General features: G+C 44.9%; 1 protein-coding gene across 1 annotated transcript in view; it reads right to left on the bottom strand.

Moving 5' to 3' along the window:
- por (Protein-serine O-palmitoleoyltransferase por) overlaps positions 1–24191 on the bottom strand; it is a 31307-nt gene extending 7116 nt beyond the window's left edge. The window contains exons 1-10 of the mRNA XM_065437086.2: positions 24111–24191; positions 23413–23611; positions 18096–18291; positions 16430–16473; positions 16053–16353; positions 15322–15432; positions 9740–9840; positions 9598–9677; positions 6708–6771; positions 5958–6043 (exon numbers count right to left, since the gene is read on the bottom strand). Coding sequence (XP_065293158.1) covers positions 5958–6043; positions 6708–6771; positions 9598–9677; positions 9740–9840; positions 15322–15432; positions 16053–16353; positions 16430–16473; positions 18096–18291; positions 23413–23611 — 1182 coding nt within the window. The 5' untranslated portion in view covers positions 24111–24191. The remainder of the gene's footprint in view (positions 1–5957; positions 6044–6707; positions 6772–9597; positions 9678–9739; positions 9841–15321; positions 15433–16052; positions 16354–16429; positions 16474–18095; positions 18292–23412; positions 23612–24110) is intronic.
- Between the last annotated feature and the right edge of the window lie 923 nt (positions 24192–25114).

Here is a 25114-nt window from a genome sequence, read left to right as displayed (position 1 = left end):
AGATACCATAAAAATCCATGACGTCACAGCCACGAGGTGCGGGAACTTCAGCAGGCGTTGCCACCCGTATTTCGTTCTTGCGCTTTTTCTGGCTTACCAAACGTGTTATCGTTGTAAGAGTGGTGTTTTTGGTGTTGTAGAAAGGTAATTTACTGATACAGAAGGAATGATTTTACCCTTTAGTGTCCCTTTAAGGTGCGAGTGAAAGCATCCAAGGGTGACCCGAGAGGGATGGTGGCTCCATGAGCATCGTCTTCCCGTGTGAGCAAGGAGAAGGGGGAGTACTGAAGCAAGCTCGCAGTAACATGATCAAGTGCACCCAACAGCAGGAGGAGGAGGGGGGCAGGTCAGGTTGGTGTGCATCTCCTTTTTTAGCGTGGCCGTGGCTGCGCATGGCGGTGAGTGTGACTGAGCGCATAAACAGCCAGCGCGCGCTGTTGTAGAGGTAATCTGCCGTGTGTCCAAAGACTTCGTGAGCTGAGATGATGTGGCATCATGCACTGTCTGCCCTCACATTTAGTGCTGGAGGTTGCATAATTCGAGTTTCGGAGACATGTTGAAGCAAGAGGCAGAATAAGAATTCATTCTCTGCTGCTGGCACTTTTCATAATAGCGTCGTCCCACTGTGGGTGACACTATCAGCCATTGGGGTGAAATGGACATGAAAGCACGGCTGGCTTCACTTTGTACCGCCAATGTGAAGATATCAGCAACACCACATGAAATCGTATCTTTCATCACCTACTCTCAAACTCAACAGTTATTCTTTTTTTCTCATTCAAATTTACTTTTTCAAGTTGTCGAATAATTCGGGAAGAACTGTGGCACCTTAAGTGTAAGCAAAATCGATTGCCAACTGCACTTACAGTATTTGTATAGAAGGTTGAATTTCAATATTGTTACGTGCAGGAAGACACAGGCAAAAGAGGCTTGCAGCCTGGACTTAAGCACAACGTCAAGTATGGCAGACAGACATTCAATACGAGTGTGAAATGTTGGTGAAAAGACAATAACATTGTCAAGTTAGCACAGGCATGTGGACCATTTGAAACCCTGAAGCAATTAGTCCATCATATGCTCAAAAGTGGCCGACACGTTACATAATCCAAAGGGCATAACTTTGAACTGGAAAAGACTGTTGGGTGTTATAAATGCGACCTTTTCTCTGTCCATATCGTTGACGGCAATCTGCCAGTATCCGGACGAAGGTCAATAGAGGAGAAGTAGCTGGCACCATTTTTCAGTCAAGGGTGTCATTGATCTGTGGCAGTGGGCACACATCTTTCTTAGTCACTTTCAACAGACGGTGGTAATCCACACAGAAGTGCCATGTCCCATCCTTCTTAACCTACACTACCGTTGACACCCACAGACTCGAAGGAGGCTCAATAATGTTTTTATCGAGCATCTTGCTAACCTCAGTGTGAATTACCTGGCGTACTAATAGAGATCCTCTATATGGTCTACGGTGAGTAGGACCAGCATCACCAGTGTTAATACAACACTTGACGGCAAGCGTCTGACCTAAGGGCCAACTGTCAAAGTTGAAAACATCCTTGTAGGAAGACAAAACACAATAGAGGTTTTTGGCTTGTGCAGGTAAAAGGTCCGCTGCAATCATTTTCTGAATTTTGGGATCAGCACAAGAAGCTGACTTTGGAAACCTAGTGGGCTCAGACGAAGCGTCAGGAAAGAAAGCAGCCACGTGATGGTCATCTAAAGGCTCAAGTTGGGCGAGGCAAATTCCTCGAGGCACAATCTGCTTGGTGAAACCGAAGTTGACGACAGGAATGCAAGTCCGGTTGGCCGTGACAGTCAGAACTGTGAGGTACGGTGCCATACTGCAGTGGAATGTTGGGCAGCAGAGTGATGAGATGCTCTACATCAGGAATGGATGGGGAAGACAACAGTTCAATATATAATAATGATTCGGGTGGCAGCTGAACGAAGCTAGCGGGACTTAAGCGACTGTGGTTTGCATTACAACTATCCAAAAGAATAGGTAGTTCGAGGCGGAGGGTGCTGGCAGAGCAGTCAATAAGAGCCAAATTCACTGCAAGAAAATCGAGGCTGAGAATTAGGTCATGCGGGCAATGGGCAGTCACGGTAAAAAAGACAGTAATGAGATAGCCGGCGATGCTTACACATGCTGTACACATACCGATGACAGGAACAGAACTGCCATCTGCGACCCGGACGATGCGTGTGGTTGCAGGAGTAAGGAATTTTTTAATTCATCATCAGAAGTCGACGCTCATAATGGAGAGGTGTGCACCTGTGTCCATCAGCACAGTGACAGCAGTGCTTCCAACGTCAACTTCAAGAAGGTTCTGGTTCGTGGGCAAAGTAAGCAGAGGATTTGAGGGCAAGGTCGACATTGCGGCTTCACCTCCGGAAGCTGCAGTTCCTAGTTTTCCGGCTGGATGTGGAGGGGCATGGACGGTGACAAGAAGCGATGGGGCTGGCGTGATGGAGACTGACAATGTCAGGGTGACAGTGATCGGCCGTGATGAACATTCGGAGCAGGGGCGCCAGCGGCAGTACGATCGTAGCGAGAAGCATAGCGAATAGTAGGTGCAGAGTTGTGGAAATGGACACTGTTGCATGATGGAGTTGGTCATTGGTTGCGACAATGATGAGCGATGTGGCCAATGCAGCAGCAATGGAAACAGATTGGCTCGTTGTTACAGCTGCGCCACTCAGACGGTTTGTGGGATGTGGATGGAAAGTAATTTCGGGGGCAAGCAGGGCCACGAGAAAAGTGCTGCACGCTGGGCTCATGGGTCGACGAGCACACAAAGTTGAGACACGTGTTATCAAATTCTTGTCAGACAACAGCCTGGATTACAGCAATTGTGGCTGGTGATGGATTGGTGGGCGTCGCAGAGTAGATGGCGAATAAGCGGCCTCGAGCTCGTGGCAAATAACACGAGTTACATTGTTGTGAAGAGACTGGCTGGCGGGGATGGTCCTCAAAAGTCAACGCAGTAGAGGTACTGGGCAGGCGCAAATTGTGGGGTGCGATAGGCGGCTCTTAGCTTGTTTGAAGCAGCGACATTCTTTCACAATGGCATCGTTAGTTGAAACGCTGCCGAAAACTAGCAAGTTGAAGGTATCGTCTGCGATACCCTTTACTATGTGGGCGACCTTGTCTGTTTCAGACCTTGTCATCAGCTTTGTGGCAAAGAGCATGCCACAAACATCATGGCAAAGAGCCATGATGTCTTGTATATAAAGACGTAAGGTTCTGTGGGACTTTGAACACACATTGCAAAGGCCTTTTTTGCTGCGACTGCGCACCTCAAGGGGTTGCCGAACAGTTCAAGAATTTTTTCTCTAAAAACATCCCAGCTTGTTAATTCATCTTCTTGGGTTTAGTACCACACACGACGGGTGCGGTCAGCAAGCACGATCGTCAGATCCCACCTATTATTATTGCTGACGCGTTCATAGAGGTTGATCCATACTTCGACGTCAGTGCCGTCTAAGCCAGAGGACAGACCAGGGTTGCAAGTGTGGATAAACATCACAACTGGAGCAGTCTGATAAGTCGCAGCCGACGATGATGAGGCCTCACCTCCGGGAGACATGCTAGCGAGCTTGATGTAGCGACCGCTGCGGAGCTCCGCTGCAAGGACGGGGATCGGAAACCTCCACCAAAATGTTGCGTGTGGGAAGACACAGACAAAAGAGGCTATTTACACTCTATTTACAAGAGCAGCATAGCCAGAGACTGAGGTGGTAACCAGCCCGTGCCAAGCCCAGATGCCCGTTTTTGTCTTAATATGCACCATGTCTCATAAGCACCTGCTGTATCGCAACAATATAATGAAATTTTGCTATAATGAAGCAAAATGCTGTTTTTATCGACTTTATCATATCGAGGTTTAACTGTACAGTATATATACTGTATATAACTTATGTACCTGTAGTTTGATGGGGATTGAATGAGACACTAGACCCCCATCACAACCAAGCATCACTTCCGTTGTGTACTGCTTTAAAGATACTTTAGGATACTTTTTTGTACTTGCACTCCTTGCATACAGCCATGATTGACAGTAGGCCCACTGAAGTGTTGCCCAGTAGGCAACACTGAAGCTACTGATGCCGAGGGGAATGATGGAGAGTCTAGTGTTGCTAGCTGCGAAACGCAGCATTCACTCGCTAGCTGAATGAGACTAGGTCCCCTAGGGCACCCAACAACACCGCCAGCGTAGAGAGCAGCACTGCGGTCTCATAAAGGTGAAAGAAATAACACATTTAGGGTTTGTCTACTACTGTACATAACAAAGCTATGCGCAATGGACTTAGAACTGAATGGGATCGGGTTCGGTTGGATTATTTTTTGCCAATGTGGCCAGACAAAGCGCAGGACGCAGCTAGAAACGGGGCCCAACTACACTTTCTAGGAGATTTTCCTGTCCACCGTACAACCAAAAAGAAATAGTCAAAATCCGGGAGTCCCCCGGATAATCCAGGTGACTTGGCAGGTATGTGTTCGTATATTAGGTCTTTTTTCGAATTCATCAGGAATATATTCACTAAAAGGCATTGCACTTATTTCAGCATGCTTGATCAAATTCCAAGAAAAGGGGTTTCACAGCCTCTTCAACACTCCAGCACCTCTGGCAGCTGCAGGAGAGCAGCAGCACTTCTCTGCTTCCAGTACTAGTACAGTATACAACGGGTAATATGACTGCGGTTTAATTAGATAGCCAACAAAGGTACTGGCTGGCACCTATACGTTCCTGTGGACCAAAACCTTTGTTGATGCAGTCATGAAATTGGCCCATGCCCGATATTTTGAACTTCATTTGGTCAGCATGCACAAGTTTGACCCCAATGATAATCCAAATTGTGACTGCAATGGCTGCAGTGTCTGTCTTGGTGTTGCTAGGGGACAGTGGATGTGTAAACAAAATATTAGTTCCACCGAAATCACAAATTTGTGGACTGCCCTCAGCTGACTTCTACGCAAAAACAGCACCTAACAAGGAATGATTACGTATTTGCCAGATTTTAAAGCACACAATTTTTCAAAGAATGCTGGTCTAAGAATTAACTGCATATGACGAATGGGTAAAAAACTGCAAGCGCATTCACAGCGATAGCAACAACATCCTGTCACAGCTAGCATCATTGTCACTGTCATCGTAACATGGCAGCAACACAATTTTTTACAAAGGATGGCAACGATGAGGCTTTGCTTTCCAGCTTTATTTACGAAAGCTCATTCAAGGGTTGTTATTTTATAAGCTAATGCGGCAAAAGAATCATTTCAGGTATTTGCGGTGCTTTGGAGACTTACAAGTGTTTTATAACAAAGTGGTGAAGTGGTTAGTCTAGGAATGTCCTACTCTCCCACATGCGGTTGTAGTGGAGGGGTTAGAGAAATGTGGAATATCCAGTGCAACAACTCAAAGAAGGGCAACTTGTAGTGGCCCATAGACAGCAAAAAAAAAAAGCTGTGATGGACAATGACAGACATGTAAATAAATGTCTAATGTGTGAAGGTGAATTCCGCAGGTTTCATTTTATTTCTGATTACCAGTATCTGAGGCATGCTAAATATTTTTCTTTTTTTGTTATAGAGTTGGATGCACTGTAGACTTGTTTTCTACTACGAACCACAAAAGATGGACGTGTGTTAGACTTGGGGACAGGTTAGATTTGGCCAAATACCGAGATATGAAAGAGCTGTGTGTTTTTGCATTTCTTTTTCTGCCTCTTCGTTCGCTTTGATCCACCAGATAATTCAATCAATTCCATCAACCCGTCAAGGTCTACTTAGCAAAAGTCAACTGTGTCTTTCTGACATGATGTGCAAGCATGACAGAAATCACTTTACTGACTTGGACTTGGCCAGGCAAAGAATACTATCAATGATAATCCATTTTAAGGAATGAAATTTCAGAACTTCAATGCTGAGGTGCAGAAGCTGCACAGGCACTCACCCGCAGTTTGTGGTTCTCACAGCTGGGTCGGCAGGGACGGGCTCCAATGCATGCATCATACACCTGGCTCAGCTTCTGCCGCAGTACTGCATGTCAGAAGTTTATCAGTCAGCGTCATCACTAGAGTCTATCTCTGATATTAATGAACACAGGTATAACAAATTATTTGGTATAACCAAGCGAATCTAAGATTTGGTTCGTAATGCTTTATTGCAACGAGAGTTCTACAGCAACAATACAATTTAAAATGAAAGATCCAAGAGTGTATGTTACAGTGAAGCAAATATTTGTTCACTTGGAGCTTTATCACAGGCGCCTTGGTAGTGAAAATTTCTAACACTTGGCTAGAGCAACTTGGAATGGCAATTTGAATGGAAATGCATTGGCTTGGCTGGCCCACAATTGCAAGCCAATGTGCCAATTTCATCCGATCACACTGGTCACGTGGTTGAATATTAGTGACGGTGCAATACGCATTTGTAATTTAGCATTATTTACGTGCCATGTATTGGCACGTTAAGCCACCGAGGGTAGTCAAAATCAGCAAGAGATTCTTTGCTAGACCATCAGAAGCAACACACTTGTGTTTCTTTTGCATGAGCGTGATCAAGGTCTTTTTCTTTTGTTTTTCCCCTGATATCAGTGAGTGTGCTAATAACAAGTGCTAGATACAAAGAAAAGGTATTTTCGTGTCAAATGTAATTATGTTATAATGAGGCTCAATGGCACCTCAGGCTACGAATCCCTTACCATGCTCAGCGTAGCTGTAAAGAGCCAGTGATAGCAACACTGCAGCCAGTTGGAAGTTGAGGCCCTGTTTCGGGAGACAGAAGAAAGATGTTGTGGTACTGATTGTAGCATCTTTTGTAGGATAAATGCTGAAGGATGATGAATTTCAGGTATTGCTATTTGGAAGTTGCAGAACAGAGCACGCGAGGCACAGCTATCAAGGCAGAAAGCTGGGCTAGTTGGTGTGACATCATTAATCAAAAGACTAGTGCAAATAACAGGGACACAAACGGAGGAAGCGACAGGACGAGCGCTAAACATCAACTGAGGTTTTACTGCGAGAGAAGGTACATATATACATTTCGGTGGTGCATGCGCACACAGGGTTAAAACAATACAAGTGCAATCTAATCAAAATACGGCAAACTATTCCGCAAGTACATTGTTTCTTTTTGGACAAGGCGAGCGATGCTGTACTGACACAGTTATCACCTTCCCTGTCAATGTGATATGCCTCACAAATCTCGCGCCCCCACCGTAAAACACGAATGCAAGTTTGTACCATGCATCGTTGGGTTCGTATACCGCATACCTCTCTCCTGTGGTAGATGCTACGTGGGGCAGTCTGGCCGCTGCCTAAACGAACGGCTACGAGAGCACAGAACGCTGGTAGATTCAATAGCGGGGGGGGGGGGAATTTGGCCAACCATAGTAAGCAGTGCAGGTGCGTGCCTGCGTTTGATAACACGTGTGTGCTTGGTAGGGGAGGCACAAGGTGGGGGCGCGAGATTTGTGAGGCATATCACATTGACAGGGAAGGTGATAACTGTGTCAGTATGGCATCACTCGCCTTGTCCAAAAAAGAAAAAATGTACTTGCAGAATAGTTTGCCATATTTTGATTAGACTGTGCTTGTATTGTTTTAATCATGTGTGCGCATGCACCACCGAAATGTATATATGTACCTTCTCTTGCAGTAAAACCTCAGTTGATGTTTAGCGCTCGTCTTGTCGCTTCCTCCGTCTGTGTCCCTGTTATTTGCGCTAGTCTTTTGATTAATGAGGCACAGCTGCCAGTGCATGCTTAATTTTCAGCTGGGCTATACTTGCGGACAACTTCTTCTGGCTAGAAAGTAAAGGCTACAGAACTGAAGTGCACATATGGCATTGCTGCTAGAAGTAGAGCTGCAATTTCATTCATGTTTTTGTACACAGGATAAAGAACACAACAGTTTTGTTTTCTACAGCACGTAATTTGAAAAAAAAAAAAAAACATGTTGCACTGACAAGTTGCTGACTTATACCTTATTGTACATTTTTTATTTTGCCCTTCCGGGTTTTCACACATTCAAGGCCGTTGCTGTCGCATGTTTTATGCATTCTTCAAAAGAAAAATGGCGCTCGCGTCTTCTAGTGATCATCGCCTGCTGTTCTGCCTGTTAGCTCTCCTGAGAGACTGATGACCAAATTCAGCACCAAACAGTTCTTGCAGTACACAAAACAAGTGCATGCAACGTCTACGCGGAAACGAGGTGAACCCATCCGCAAAATCGCAACCATTGGCGTGCACATACGAGTGAGTGACGGTAGCGCCGGTTGCACGTTTTTGCTGACCCCGAGGTCATACAGCCACTCGGAACTCGGATACAGATGGTGCTGCCCACTGTTCAGAGCTTGGTACACATGGGATGTTTATGAATGCCGATTAGCTTCAGAAATTCAGGCCGAGTTAACTGTGTCTGTCTTTGCTAAAGTGAATTAGCTATGCAAGATTGGAGAAACTGAAAAAGGTGCCAAAGATGACTGGACTGCTTTGAATATGAATACCTGTGCACAAGTTCCGCCCACGTAGCTTTCACTTCACAGCCAAGAAAATCTGTCCATGAGTCTAGCTGCACCATGGCTCTTATCCGTCATAGCATCAGCTGCCTTCGATGAATATGGCTGAAGCCACATCAACAACCACCATCTCGTCTTAAAGCAAGGAGTACTAACATGGCATTTTCAGGCTTTTCATCTTTTTTTCTTTTTTTTTTGAGTGACAGTGCTGGCCCTCTAAATCCCAGAAAAGATACTGGGGCATACTTCACAGTGCCCTAAGTAATTTACTGTAACAGCTTTCTACAAACCAGTTTCTGTTTCATTTACCAGGAGGTGTATGTGTCATGACGTTATGACAGAAAAAATGATCACGTGGACATCGCAACGTCTTGGCACTCACTCTGGCTCGCTCGACTGTCTGCTATGCTGCTACTTATTCGGAAAGCATATTTAGCGCCAGCGAACAAGGACAGAAGGGAGACAACACCACAATGCAGATCACCAACATGCCCAACAAATGGCAATGCTACTTATTCTGTTGCCCAATGTAGCAGCATAACAGACCATCAAGCTTTTGTAAAAAAGTTATTAACAAACGACACGCTTGTTAGAATTGAGTACGGAACCAAAACTGCAACAGTGACAACTTATGGTTACTGGCATTAAATATTGCAGTAATACAATCCAATCCACGCGTCACTGTGGCAATAGGAGCTGCGGCACTATTTGTTCCTGCTTCGTAAGTTAGGCTGCAATAATTTGTGAGGCATTTAAGAAACACAGTACCTCAACTGCCCTGAAGTTCCATGCTCTTGGCTGTTCAGAATGATAAGGAGGCTGCTGAAACTGATAATGAACAATTTGCGTAGTTTATTGTGGCCTGGAAGCAATTAATTTGCTTTACCAAGTGGAAACAAATTGCCATTACTGTTCCTCTTATAATCAAAAGCAATGTATATTTCATGTTTTGAAGTCTCAAAATTGTTGTATGTGCTACAATGAAAGTCATTGCATTTTTCCCTTTCGTCCACGAAAATCAAGCATGCACAGCAATCAAGGGTACACTGGAATCGAATAAACAGGGTACTCACATGAAGCAAGGCACTGGTCGCGTACGTCAACAGCAGGGCTCCAAGGCTGCCCAGGTGTGGCCTGGTGACCTGAAACACGTCTGCACACAGATTCCACCTTCCGCGTCCACTGCAACAGCCGCCCACCTCCCATCCAACTTACAGTGCTTAAGCCAATTGTGCATGGCACGGTTCCAGTGCACCACCACTTGCACCAGTGACCGGGGAAGCTCCACTTCCAATGGAGAACACAGCTGCAGAGCCCTGGAAGGAAGTAAGACACTGCTGTCAACAGTGATGGCTTTCACGATTGTAGGATCCCCAAAAGTTGAGACGAACAACAAAAGACCGGACGACATCAGCGCTGTCTTTCAACTGAAGGAGAGTTGCGATCTAGGTCAGCTGGTGCATATTCTTGAGAATTAAATCAGTCAAAAGACAAAGAGAAGAGGAGAGACGTGGCACACAGAATGAATGGTGTGTGTGCCACGTCTCTTTTCTGTTCTTCATCTTTTGATTGGTTTAGTTTTCAACCGAAAGTTTAATAAAAGTGGAAACAAAAATAAATTACCACAAGCCGTCGATGATGGTAGTCCATGCAAGCGAATAGCTGAACACTTCTAGAAAGTTCGTCGCTTTATTAAAGGAATGATGCGCTTGTAGGTGTATGTTTGCTGCAGTGAAGGTATTTAGGTAGCATCTGTTGTTTCATTTTCTAATTTTGTAGGGAACAGAGAAGTTAACCAGTACATGTGTAGCAGTGCCAGGGCCCTCTCCTCCAGCTGCCACAGGGTGACAGGCGGTGGGAGAAGAGGAGGGTTGTTCTTCTGAAGTACTCCACCAGAGCATCTAAAACTTTCAGACATCCCAAAGCTCTTGTGCAGCAGCATGTGCCGGCAGGCGTGACTATTCGCTTACACGCACAACTCTGTTGCACTTAACAGACAATTTTAGGAAGGCATGACTATAATAGTGTCGAGTTATACTTTTGTATTGACACACATGGCCTGTTCTCGCTACCTACACAACAGCCAAGGGTGCTTAATGAAATTTGGCAAAATAGCAGTATTTATTTTACCACAGCAAATGCCATACCTAGAACTCATAGGCTTGTGACAACTAGGTTCATATCACAGGTTTTCTAATCTGATAAATTTACAATTGGCACTTGGTGACAAATGCCAACAGCACGTGCCCTTTGCATTAGTGCTTTTGTATCGGAGGTGCAAGGCCACCTTCTGACCACCAACTACCAACCACGAAAAAAGGAAAAAGAGCCAAATATAGCTATTCGGTTCAAAACTGCGCAGAAACCACCAGAGGATAAAAGTCGAAGTCAAGCAATAGCTACCCAGTAGACCTGCTGAAATATGCTGCTGGGTATAATTATTCGTCAACTTTATTGGTGAATTCTGAGGTCCATGGGTGCTGGGATGACACGCTGCCTCCAAGAACAGCCCGTGTTACAAAACATATTAGAACCCTTGTGAGGATATGTATCAAGCACAGGTAACCACAATGAACCAGCGAAGTCACCAACTTTACTGTCTCTGGAATTGGTCCAGCTTTAATTGCACTGTCTCCAAAATCAACCCAGTTTGCTAAGTGAGACAGCCATCCATGCAAGGTGGGTGGAAGGGCCAAAAAACCTTTTCTTCAATACAAAGCGAAAATGTGCCAAATGTGCTAATGTGCACGATCCAGACTGTTGCATATGTGAGCACTTGTCTTTTGTTAGGGCATGCACTGATGCAGTGATTCTGATGACTTTGTCCTCTTCACGCACCAGTTAAGCCTGTCTGTCAAAAATTTGTTTTCAACCATGTATATTTAGAGTCATGCAGAAGAGGGTACAGTAAAACTGAGCAACATTTCCAGTTAATTAGCATTGCTGGAGTCATATAAAAAACTTGAAAAGTAGTATAAGTGCAGTAACAAAGTTATTTAGTGCAAGTATGCATATGTCGTGTTCTCCTTCTGTCTATGTCCTTTTTTCTTTTCCGCCTTACTTGCATTATGTCGTACTAACAAGGCCAAATTCATTCCGCAGTATTTGCCCGATTCTAATATGCCCAAGAATCAAACGCATGTCTGCTTTCTATGTTTCTGAAGCAGAAAACTAATGCAGAGATAACATTAAAGCTCTTAAACAAACCAGACATCTAACGCGCACTCAATTTGTTAGCAAGAAAAATAGGCAAGTGTCTAATATGCGTTGCACAACGGGGGGAGGGGGCGTATACCTAAAGTTGGCTTCGCCACAACATGCTTTGTTGTGGTAAAGCATACTAACGCCGTGAATGCGGTTTTTAGCCCAATTTTCTTTTGGGTGGGGGAGAAAGCTGCACTTTAGAATTGGGTGAATATCGTAATCACACATTGTGAGCTACAATTACTGTTTGAAGAATCTTCCTAGCTGGGGTAGGCCAAAAATAGCCGCTTTCAACTGGAGATGTGTTCAGTGCATTCACTGTTCTCAAAGCACTATTCCCAAAGCACTATTCCCAAAGCCGAGTCACTGCCAATAAAGACGCTGCCAATAAAGGGGTCGTTATTGGAATCTCACCATAGGGGTCAGCTGCATGCATGTTGACTGGTCAAGTTTTAACTATCTGGCGAAGGCCACTTTTAGGACCGAAATAATGAAAGCTTCGGCCTGTAGAAATGCATGAGTGCCAGCCCGGGTCGTTATTGGAATCTCACCATAGGGGTCAGCTGCATGCATGTTGACTGGTCAAGTTTTAACTATCTGGCGAAGGCCACTTTTAGGACCGAAATAATGAAAGCTTCGGCCTGTAGAAATGCATGAGTGCCAGCCAGGACCTTTGGTCCCGATTGCACGAACAGAAAATCGAATTAACTGCAGTTCAAGTAACAGTAGACTATTGTATTACAGATGTGTTGCCGTGAGGATATATGAACACTCCCTTCCACAATACAATGAGCAGGACAGATCCTTTTTATAATTGCTTTCACGTGAGGCAGTTTGCCCAACTTGGCAAAGTCATTTTTTTTTTCAAATGGCACATAAGAGCTCACTCTGCCTGTCCTATGACATGTAAAATGCAGACATGGCTCTCGTGACGAAACCATGTGCAAGAGACAAGCCACAGCATCTGCAGCTACCACTTTGTCTTCATTGAACCATGACTGGCACTGCCATAAGGTGAGCCAATGTGCAGTACAAAGAAGTACTTGTGAATTTTTTGAACATGTGCTTTTAAAATGCAATACCATTTATTGTGTTCATTGTGACAGTTTTATATCTTATGAGACTGCTGTGAGACCTTTGCACGATTGCTACCACACCTCCATGAAATGTTTGTAAGATCAATGCACAAACTGCGCTAGGAGTTTACAGAGAACCCATGATGAAGTGCCTGGCATGAGCTCACATCATCAATGCACCTTTGTTGACGCTCAATGCTACTGCACCCAGAACGCCTCGTGCAACAGCCAAGAAGGCTGCCAATGATGTCTGCATGAATGAAGCATTGTGGTCAACGGACAAAGCATGACAGGCCTACAAATTTTCAAGCTGTAGCCCCAGAATGGGCTCAGTGTGTGAGTGTGTGAAAAGTTTTATTGTAATGAGGTCTGGAGCCTCGACTTCTTAAGCCAAGGCAGGCCGCCCCAAATTAGCACTGTCAGGCCGAGTTTATGTGGCCACAAAATAGGACTGCTGATTGCTTCTAAGAGTCACTGATAGTATTCTTGGCAGGAAAATACCTGGAATGCAGGGGCTAGAGAAAGCAAATGCAGACAAACGTGATGACAATTGTCCTGTGGAAAAACTGCAGCCCGAACAGTAAAATGTTAAAGTGAAGCCATCATTGCCTCCTCGCCCCCCCCCCCCCTTTCCAGATGCTGGCATGATGTGTCATAAAGAGTTGGGCTGAGAGTTGGCAGTTGTCTTGCACAATGTGTCATGTAGGGTCAGAGCTAAAGCTACCCTAATTAGGGAGTTTTGGAATTGGTGCCACTAGCTTAGGTGGCCCAACCAGTGACTGCTTTGTGATGCCAGTTAATGTCAGCGCCGTACACTTGCACCACACAGCTGCACAAGGAAATTCCAGAACAACAGCAAGAGGAACAATCATAGATTATTATGATAAGTACACTTGTTACACATTTAAAACTATAGCTGAAGGATAACAATTGGCGATGAGGTGGAAGTGAGAACAACACAATGCAGATGCCATCACGAGCCAAGGTAATCCAGATTAGGGTACACCAAATGAAATCACCCCACATTAGGCCTCAGCTCTTGCGTCAACAACTGATCTTGAAAATACCAGTGATTTACCATTCAATATTTGTCATTTACGTAACATGAGAGAAAGCGATAGCCTATATCATAGTTTTTCTCGTGAATGTTACGTGTTACTAATGGTATCTTCGACTGGTCGCCTGTACGCCCCGAAGCAGAGTCGGGTAGATCGGGCGTTTCCCGAGCTCAAAGGTAGAGGACAAGCGCGCAAGCCGAACATGCGACTCGCTCTCGGAGGAGGAAATTGCCGATGCGAAACCACGTGACTACTGCCAACGTCCGACGATTCGCCTATCCAAAGCTCCCGGCGCTGCCGGAAAAACCGGCGGATGTGCCGGCGGGACGAGCGTTCGTCGAGACACCAGCATGCAGTGGCCTAGGTTGCCAAGGTTACGGTGGGCCGTCGCCAACAGCAGCGACGCGGCGCTGCGATGACGTTTCAATCTCGATGACTGCTCCGACGACAGGGCTCGGAGCGCCTCAGAGCGCTCCAAGATAGAGGAGAGCAATCGAGAAGAACCAGCTGAACGCAGGGCGCGCACCCTCTTTCAACAAGCCGAAGACAACGCCGCTCGCGAGAGCGCTCCAGAGCGCTCAGAAACGACCAGCCGAAGATAGCACAAGAAATCAGGTCAGATTTGCTGCTAGGCAAGAGCCACCGCTTCAATGGGTGCTGTTATGTTTGTTTACACAAAGCTTAAGGATACGTGTGTTAAATTTGAAATTTTGGGCTAGAGTGAGTGCAAGCCCGAATCCCAGGAAACGGTTTGCTTTCAGCACATGTGCAGCTATTGACTAGGGAAAATTCGGTACCCCTGTTCTAAATCTACCTATTGGCCATGTGGTAGTGGTGGTCGGCCTGTAGGCTCAATTCAACACAGTATCACTTCTAAAGAAAACTTTTTTTGCATTTAGTGTGTAATGTGCATGACAGACTTTGGTTTCTGTCAGACAGGTACACAGTGTTGGACTGCCACAAGTTTATGTTGAGCTGTGTGTTTCCTGTTGAAAATGTGTCTGACTTTGTTCAGTGGTTTATGCTAGAAAACGACCACTGAATAAGAACAGCATTTCTCACAAACACAAAAGAAAGCTCTGCTTAGACCAATTCTCACTGCGCATGAAAGCTGCATATTTTTTTTCAGATTGTGCACTCTTAAACACTGTGTGACATTTACAGGGTAATTTTGTCACACAACAATAATCATTGTGAACATTGTGTGCACATATTTCCTACCTTTAAAGCTGCATGTATGGCACATTTCTGTGGGTATGCCAAGTACATCTAAGCGTGTGATAGTGTTCCCGACGGAAAAGTAGCCGGCGCACATTTCAACGAAAGTAATAATAGTAAATGTACACAGGCTTTATGATGATTATCAATTTGTGACAAGATTACACCCTAAAGGCTGTGATATTTCTGACAGTGGAAGCATAAAGCCTCTTCAGTAAAAAGTGCGTAGACAGAGGCTTACCAGGATCCTTCATAACTGACACCCGATGCGACAGCGCTGGCCTCCGACAGGAAGGTCACAAAGTAGTGGCTGAAGCGGAACGACAGTGCATCCCGGTACGCAGCCAGCCACCTGCGTAGTTGGTTTCTCAAGGTCAGTTCAATACAGAGTTTGCCTGTAACCTCTGTTCCCGAAAAACATAATTTTGTCATCAACGTAGGCACACTGAGCGCTCGCTGGTGGACCTGGCAGAGCACAATTGAAAAGGCAATAACTTCAAGTTGGCTAAAAAAGAAAAAAAGCAGGAACTAACAATGCTCACACTCTAGCAGAAAACTGTGGAAGATATATATTTGACAATGGGGGCAAGACTCAGCAACAGCAAAATGAAAAGAAAAAGATGCAACTTGTACTGCAAGTACCTGTCGGCAAATATCAGCAAACATATATCAACTGAAAGTCCTTAAAGCAGTGCAAGAGACCAAACCCAAATGCACATTTATGAGGTGACAATCGACATGATGCTTTTGAGAGGTGAACAACATTCAAGATATTTGCTGTCAAAAATATAATACAGCACACAGTTATTCTGTTTCCGTCATTGCCATTAATGACTGTCCAAACTTCACATTCTTCCCCTTGTTAAAGTATTACACAACAAACAAATACAACAGGAGCATGGTATTCTATCATTTTTATCCCTCATAGTTAACAAAAGCGTGGAGCATAATACATTGGAGCATACTGCTTGCCTCAGGCCTAGTGTGTTGGACAGGAGCCATGTGGACCAGCAGTTGGAGACAGTCAGACAGGTATAGCATAGCACCAGGCTCTGACCCAGGGCACGCAGCCATGACCAGAATCCAAGGCTCGCCAAAAGTTCAGGCTCAAGGCTTCTCGCGTATGCGTCATACCCTATCCATGGACCAAATGGGGCTGAACCCACGTGCAGCAAGTATCCAAGCATGGCTACAGGGCTTGGTGTCGCCAGCCGGCCATGGTCCAGGTCAATGGCCAAGGACACCAGCTTCATGCATAGAACCAGTTGACAGCCTGCATCCAAGGGAGAGCTGCTTATCTGGCCACATCATCATTATCACCACCACTGCAACTGCCGATGCTGCTTTACCTCGAACCTGGTGCCAAGACTTGGGCTCAACAAGCCACAGCTCGCTGCAAAGAAAATACCAGGCCAGTTGGTTAATCCCATCAGCTCAAACATCGATGTAAGCTATTTGCCACAAATGGTTGCAAGGTTTCACATAAAACATGTTAATTTCTAGCTGTATTTGAACTGTCACATGAAAGTAAAGTAGGTGCAAAACTATTTACAGGATGTAATACATATACAAATCTTGTAATTTACATTACTGGGCTTGATGGAGGCTGGTACACTGGGAAAACGTGCAGCCACACAGCAGCCATTGTCTTTCTTCACCTAGTGTCATGATGCGATACAAATGCATGAGTGACTGAAGAAGCACTTGTTCTAGAACTTTTGCTACATTACTTTTGTGAGCATGTATGCATGTAACATGCATGCTCCACACATTTAGTAATAGCAAGCATTTCTGAAACTAGGCACCACACTGACAGACAAGCGTAAATCAGCTTAACAGCTAAGAATTTCCTATTTTAAAGTAAGAAGACTTGAACTACACACTAAGAGGTTCTAGCATAGTCTACTCTGAACATTGCCATCGAATTAGAAACAGCCTGTTTTTAAAAATGCAGAATGGAGGAGGCTAAACGAATTATCAGCTCTTGGGTAACTTGCAGCAAAGGTGATTTAGAGGACTGTTTAGATGTATGATGTATAGAACTGCCAGCGCGAAAATTGGTGCTCGACTATCAGACACAGGGCTCTACAAGGACACATGCATCAATATGATCCAATAAGAAACATAACATCATCACTACCACGTAACAGACACCTCAATACTTCTTTCTAACTCTTGCAAGGCAAAGTGATGGACTAGAGCACATTACAGCGCCTGAACCAATCTGACCACCTCCATCAAATCAAGAAGTACACGGTAGTATTTGGAACTTTCTCAAGTGCTGAGCCGATGTAAGCATGCTGCAGAATGCAGTGTCACATATATGTGACAGCACTGCCGACAGTTTTGTTGTTGGCAGATGTAGCTGTCCCAATTCAGCAAAGCTTGCAAATGAGCTTTCCGGCATAGTGAACACATTTATGGCAAACTCTGCTGGCATGAGCTTTCTCAAAATGCAGGATTAATAGCTGCCAGACAAATTGTCATAACTTCCCTGCCAAAGATTATTGTTCAAAGTGCTTGGTCACCACCAATCCGTAAAGAGTCTATGTATTTGTCAACTTTTTTTGGCTACACTACATGCTATAATTTAGTGATACATCATCTACAGTATACAGTTCTGCGCAGTTATAAGGTGGTGCCATTATTTTGTAATGCTACTGTTTCCCTACTTTCTCAACCTCTCAACGTCTTTCATCTTTCACATTGGCTGCACGATAAAACGGATGATTTGCCCAATTTGAAACTTTTCTTCGTAACACTAATCAATGATAGCAATGACAAGTATTGAGGCCGCTGGAGAAAGAAATGAGCAGGGATACGGGCATAAAAGCATAAAATAATGCTGGTATGGTGTGATTTTGTGCAGTAAGAAATAATGGGCATCAATGAAGATGGGAACGCAAAAAAGGGGGCCAACATGCAACCTTCAAGTATGTCTATGGGGACCTTACCACAGAATGCACTGCAGTGTCCTTTTTGCTTACAAACATGTGGCTCATTTGTGTCACTCACCAGGCAATGACAAAGACCGCAACCAGAGTGGCACACGAGAGGCCATGATGTCGGGGCAGTGCTGTCAGCACAAGTGTTCCCAGTAGTGCCAGGCCGACCACGTAGGCTGTCAGATGCCCAACTAGGCTGTACAGGCAGCATATGCCAAGGAGTGTGGACAGTGCGTGCACCCACGCACTGCCAACTGGTAGAAGTCCTACAATTTTACAAAGTCACTGTAAGGCATTCTGGAAGATGAGAAGGTGTCATACACCAGTCAAACTGACAGACCAGAACAGAAAGCACAGTGGTATGGCCAGCAAAACCACATGGAAACAAAACAACCCTTCTAAAGAACAGCAATGCTCCTATGTCTGACATCTAGGAAACTGAAGATGCAAAGGTGCAAAAAGATGCAAAAAATTGTCAGCCTAAGCACTCCATACAGATGCTTAACCAGCGAAGCTGAAATGTGCTGCCCCGGTGTTTATCACTGGGTAAATTCCGACGTTTCATTGAAGTCTCTCAATTATTGGTTATGTCTATGTGTTTCTTAGTTAATTAATGACGGCGACGAGCGCGTTCGTACGGTAGCGCCGAGGGGCACCAACAAGATAGCTGTGAAGAAGACGAGGCTGGAGCCAATGTTGATGATGATAATTTTTTCTACATGCGGACACGACAGTGGGAAAAGCAGCCCTTCACAGCTTCACTGTAATTATTTGTCTGTGTGGCCGTACAGGCTCCAGAAAGCAACGAGGGTGGAGGACATTCCTATCAAATGCACCGCAATATTTCAATGCTACCGACTAGAGAGATGACAGTATCCACTACCACATCCAAAATTAAGCAAGTAAGAAGCCACCGACCTCTGTAGACTACAAACGAATACACATGTCTATGGAATTGTCATGCACCGAATGCACCCCACACAGATATGCCTAAGTCAATTCTGTGATGTACCAGACACCCTCCAACTCATGGCGCTGGTGCACCCACACCGCGAGAAAAACACTTAAGATAAAGCTTTAGAATTGCCACAAGGTATCGAAGAAATGTGCGAGGCAATGTTAAAGGCACCAAGCCTGGAGAGTCAGCGAACTCTGGTGGACCGGGTGCCGACCACAGGATTATTCAACAGCTTTCTGGACTAAAAGAGCAGCCCACCTAGGGTGAAGAAAGAACACTTTCTTGCTATTTTTCACAATAAACATTTATTCCTCCTCCTCGCCTGTGTGTTTGCTGAATGTAATGGGTTAAGTTCACGTGTAGACGGAAAGAATCATACTGAATTTGAGCAACACAGCATAAACTACAGGGATTGCACTTACAGCATCACTACAACGCAAGGGCAAATGCCAAACACTTCTGCGGCCCCGACCAACACAAAATTTCATGTAGACAGTGGGCAAGAGTCTGTAAACAAATTTTCTGTGCAGCTGGAGTTAAAAGAAATGTTGAACTTTCATTTTTGCATGAAAATATCTGAACGACAATTTGAAAAGACAAAGATTCCAAAGATGAACCTCTTTCATTTTTTGCACGTAAAGAACCAACTTTTCTTAGATTTGTCAAAGTCTGGCTTTTATGTCAAGATTTTATGCAAATCCCACTTTTTTTTTCACAAGTCTAAACATTTAAATATCATTATCTGCGTAATCGTCATCATTATCTTTTGCTTTTGATGCATTATCTCTGTATGCACAACTGTGTGCACAGCACCTTCAAGGTTTAAATGACACAAGGAGCGTTAAAGTGTTTAGATGAACTAAGGTCAACAAAAATAGGAGCATGAGTGCAATCAACACTTAGGTCAATTCGCAGAGGAAATGTCGTGGGTTCGGCCCTCAACAATGCCTCCCTCCCTGGCGGTGTTTACTTTTTCACATCCTTTATACTCTCATGCAAAATTTTAAAAAACTTGCATTCTTTTCTCCACCTCTTTATTTTTAAACTCGAACACCATGGTACATTTGTGACTTCCTTGGTTCCAGCAGCCCAATAGGTCGTATAACAAGAAAGTGGTCGGTTACACTAATAAGCAACTTGCCTTCAGCTCCAAAGTTCAGTAGTAAAAGTCACAGACCAACTACGAAAAGATTAAAAGCAGTAAATACCCTTACTGCAAAGTCTGCGCAACAACTTCTTCATTCACATGAAGGCATTCCCATTTAGTCACTTAAAAGGTGCTTTATTTTGCTTTCCTTACTTTGTTAAAGTCATTCTACTTAGCACCACTTATCCGGTAGAACGTCTGCAACATGCACTTCCCAAGTAAAGGAAGATAATACACCTGCATGTATACACCTGCTCACCTGCATGTATACTTACCCACTGCAAGCTACCAATCTGCGAGAACAGGAGGGGGGCGGTGAGGGGAAGGGGGGGGGGTATTCTGTAAGTGTCCACTTAGTGGACTGTCCATTTTGGCTACTGCTGTAGTGTTGATTGACTGGGCTAGGGTACCAGCGAGAAGGAGAGAGGCGTGCCTAGCCAGTCTCCTTGTCACTGGTGCAGCTCACTAGGTTACGTCTCACTGGACAGTCCACTAGGTAGAGACTTAGAGAACACCCACCCTGTACTGATAAGATTTGTAATATGATAGAGACACCTCCTGTTTGCTTTTTTTTTCTTTTGATGTCTATGAGTAGCACATCAGATTAAAAGTTCCAAGGAATCAGTACACAGCTAGCTGACGCATGCCTTAATATATATCTAATATTCTTTTGAGCCTATGAAGATTTCTGGATAAACAACGTTTGTTTTTTAAACTTTCTATGGTAAAACGAGGACAAAAATCGTGAGCCATTCCACTTTGCAAAGGTGGTTGATCAGCGAAGCTGTTTAGCACATGACACGGAGGTGACACAATTTTGAACAAAGGTAGGAACTCATTTATTTTCTTGATGGGTGGTCATTGTGACGAACGGTATGCACACTCATTTATTGTCTTGGTGGGTGGTCATTATTTCACTCGCAACTGCAATCACATTCTTTGATAATGTCAAATCGATGCACGTACACCGTTGGGTGGTCGGTTGGACCATATTGGTGTGGCACCGCAAAGGATATGTCTGCAACACGGAACGCGTAAACCACTTCCTTTTCAGTGTCGCCACATCAACATTGAAATCACCAACAATGACAACAAGGATAGTGTCATTGCAACTAATTCACGCAAAGTGAGTAGACATGAACCTTACGGGACTATGAATCATTGCATTTTTTTATTGCTTACGGGGGTATGAGCCACTGCTCACGGGGGTACGAGTCATTGATGATGACAGTTTTCAACATGCTGTTCTGTATGTTGTATGCATGATTAGAAAGAATTTAGGCATGTTCGCTTCACTTTGCTGAGTGCTTGTAGCCTCTGCCTTACGGGGCTATGAGTCGTATTTTTTCCTTGCTTACGGGAGCATGAATGCTTACAGGGGTATGAGCCATTGATGATGATAGTTTTTGTTCACGGAGAACGAAAATGCACAGAACCCTAGGCATATATGGCTCCGCTGTAACAAGTGACATAGTTTTACTGTGGAGGCCTGCCTTTAAGTATAACAAATACAGTAAAAGCTCGTTAATTCGAACCGCAAGGGGAAGCCGCTTCAGTTCGAATTAACAAAAGTTCGAACTAACGAAAGTGAAGGAGGGCAACAGTACACTGCGATTTGGAAGCAGTAGGGCATGTCAGAAATTTGGCGTGTCAGAAAGTGATGGCGTGTGCCGCGGGCACACGCCATCTTCAAGTCGAAGCTCTGGGTCCGACTGTGCCACACCACCGATGTCCACTGAAACGAACGTTAGCCGAGGCTTAACACCATCACAATGAATCACGACGGCCGATACCTCCTAAGCTGAAAACAGAGGTGCACAACCGATGAAGACTGCTGAGACAAAGACGCTGAACATGTGAAGGTGGCGAAGGCCCTGATTCGTTGGTTCTTGATTGCAAGCGCAGCTGTGACGTACTTGATTCGCTGTGTTTTGGAGCTTGCCGTGCCATCTCCGCACAACATTAGCAGCTGTACAAGATTTGGAAAGCCTCCGAGATTCGCAACGGGCAAGAAGTCTCGGAGGTTACGTAGAACGGAGAGGCGGCAGCCGCCGCTGCCTTCTGGCTGACCCCGCGTCGATTAGATTTTTTCCGATTTTGCCTTCTCTCGCCGTTCTCTCCGTTTCGGAGGCAATACAGCCTTGTGTGTAGGCAGTAGGCGCGTTTCTCTGGCCGTGTGCCAGGCGAGCGTAGTTCGAATTATCCGTGAGGGAACCTTCTCGCGTTCGAATTAACGGACTTTTTTATACATAGACTTCTGTGGAGCTTGGCCGGACCAAATCGTACAGTTCGAATTAACGAGCTTTCACTGTACATGGTTACAGATACACAAACAGATTTGGTTCGTGCAGGTAGTGCAAAAGGGAAAGGTAATAGTTAGGGAACAGTAATGGTTAAGTGAAATAATGTATACTTGCTCTTGGCTTCAATGCCACCAGCAAGGTCAAGTAAAATTTTATGGGGTAGTTACCTGGTAAATGATGATCTGTCATTCAATACTGTGCCATTCTAGCCTGTGATTTCAAAGTTACCAGTGTGTAATACCTGAGCTGTCTTTATGGCCATCTTCAGATGTTCTGCGTGCATTGCTTTAAAGTTCATATGCGGCACATTCAATTCACTGTATACAGATTGGTGCCATTGCTGCCAAGAAAGAAGTGCAATGGTAAGTTTGCCAAAGTTAGGGCCACTCGTTGCCAACAGTCATTTATTTTTATTGCTAGTTTCATTAATGGTTTCGTCAATGGTGCCACAAGCCGGCTTGAATTGCATTTATTTTCGGCTTGGTTCTTAATACGCCCCTTGCTTTAATCTTCTTGCACTTTCACAACGAAAACACCAATGTATTTCGCTTCTTTCTTATTTTTTTTGCGCGTCCTGTCAGCTCATTTGTTCTGATTTATTCCTTTTATTTTCATTATTATACGCCCCAAGCTCTAGTTCTTTTGTTTCTAACCCACCTATTCTCCATCAGTGATTAATGTACTCTGAATTTTACATAGCATATATTATTTTGGGCTACCCGGTTCTTGGCCAATCCCCAAGAGTGAGTATGTGTCATTCCAATGGTCATTCATGGGTAGCGCTAAATCTACTACTAAAGCGCGCCCTAAATAACTCATCACGACATGACACCCCCCACACTGCAGTGGGCAGTTTCCTGTGTTCCCACTACAACAATCCACGCATCTACTTCGCAACTCATGCCGTGAGCGAAAGCCGCAGTCATATAACAAAATTCCCATTCAAAAAATGCTGAGCGAGGTGACGCTTAAAACTCACTGGTGCTGACGACGGTCCTGAGAAGCAGACACGCAGGCAGTATAACAACTGCCGCGCGTAGTCCATCGCGCAGGCTTGGCACTACGCAATTGGTGTACAAATCGCTTAATGTGACATCATGGGCAGCGACGACTTCGCCATCGTCGAAGTAGTACTCCTCGTCGGGCAGCTGGTCTTCGTCGTCGTAGTCGAAATCCATCTGTCGCGGTCGTTACGACACACAGTCATTACCGATGAATAAGCATTCTACTTTGCCTGCAGCCCGGCAAGAACGAACAGCATGCACGTCGCTGCAGTTGCAAGCAACTAGGAAGACTATGGTCTGTAAATAACGCCGACATGAAATCCATGAAAGTAAACTTTGCTTTACAGATTTTGCGAATGAACGCGGCCATCCCGCCTATCATGGTTGCCGCTCGGAAAGGGCAAAGGCGACAAAACCAGGCACACTTTAGGTTAAAAAAAAGGGCCGAATGGCACATTGAGTAGAATTAATCTAAATGTACCAGAAAGGCGGAAAAAAAAAGAGAAAAGATATGATTTATTATGTTCTGAGGGCACGGCGGTCTTGTTGCCCTGGGCAACTGGGTTATGAGAGTTCATTAGGCAAAACTACGCAAAACGACGAGCGTGCAACGGGTTCGGAAGAATCGAATATTCAAATAAAGGTGCTGCGCACAGTGGTGCGGCCTATTTACCTTGTTGTGGTGTCCCTGAGCACTGCCCTGAGTGTCCTTCTGAAGTCTCTCCCCCTACTGCAGCGACTGACATATTAAACAAGAAAATACCGCTGTGCGCATGTTTATTGTTAGCATAAACGACGGAAGGTTATAAGACACACAGCTGCAAGCAAAATGTCGTATAAATGTTCTATATTGCAGTTGGCACAATTCGCTAAAGGCTATATTTATAGGGGGAAAAAAATGTCACAGTTTCTCTCGAAAGGCGAAGCAACGATTGCGATAGCAAATTATTAGACAGCTATACGAAGTAAGGATAGTAGTTATATGGGTACATCGTATAAACTTGTGAGCATTCGTTAACTAACTAAATTGGCAAGCATGGTGTCACGCGCGTACGCAGGCAAACATGAACATATCTCACTCGATGACCGCTGTCAAAACGGTCAAAACACTGGCGTGAGGAATAGCGGCAGCAGTAGCGAGCTGATTGCCCAGTTCGTGCTTAGTTCGCTTCAACGCGAACTAAGCGGCGCAAACACAGCGGACACGAAGTCGTCAGCCCTCAGTGCACCTAGACTCTGTACCCAGCGCAAATCGATTTCAAGATAGGGAACGCGCGGCAGCGCTCAGCCGCCGCCGGAGTGAGACGTTATATCATCATCATCGTCATCATCATCATCATCATCATCAGTCTGTTTTATGTCCACTGCAGGACGAAGGCCTCACCCTGCAATCTGAAATTACCCCTGTCCTGCGCCGACCGATACCAACTAGCGCCCGCGAATTTCCTAATTTCGTCGCTCCACCCCTCGATTGCGTTTTCCTTCTCTTGGTACCCATTCTGTAACCCTAATGGTCCAACGGTTAGCTAACCAGCGCATTACATGACCTGCACAGCTCCATTTTTTTTTTCTCTTGATGTTAATCAGAATGTCGTCTATACCCGTTTGCTCTCTAATCCAAACCGCTATTTTTCTGTCTCTTAACATTATGCCTAGCAATCTTCGTTCCATCGCTCT

This window comes from Dermacentor albipictus, chromosome 5 (genome assembly GCF_038994185.2).
Source record: "Dermacentor albipictus isolate Rhodes 1998 colony chromosome 5, USDA_Dalb.pri_finalv2, whole genome shotgun sequence".
In the NCBI taxonomy this organism is placed as follows: domain Eukaryota; kingdom Metazoa; phylum Arthropoda; class Arachnida; order Ixodida; family Ixodidae; genus Dermacentor; species Dermacentor albipictus.
Note: the sequence above shows the minus strand (reverse complement) of the source record. Positions and strands in the feature narration are given on the sequence as shown.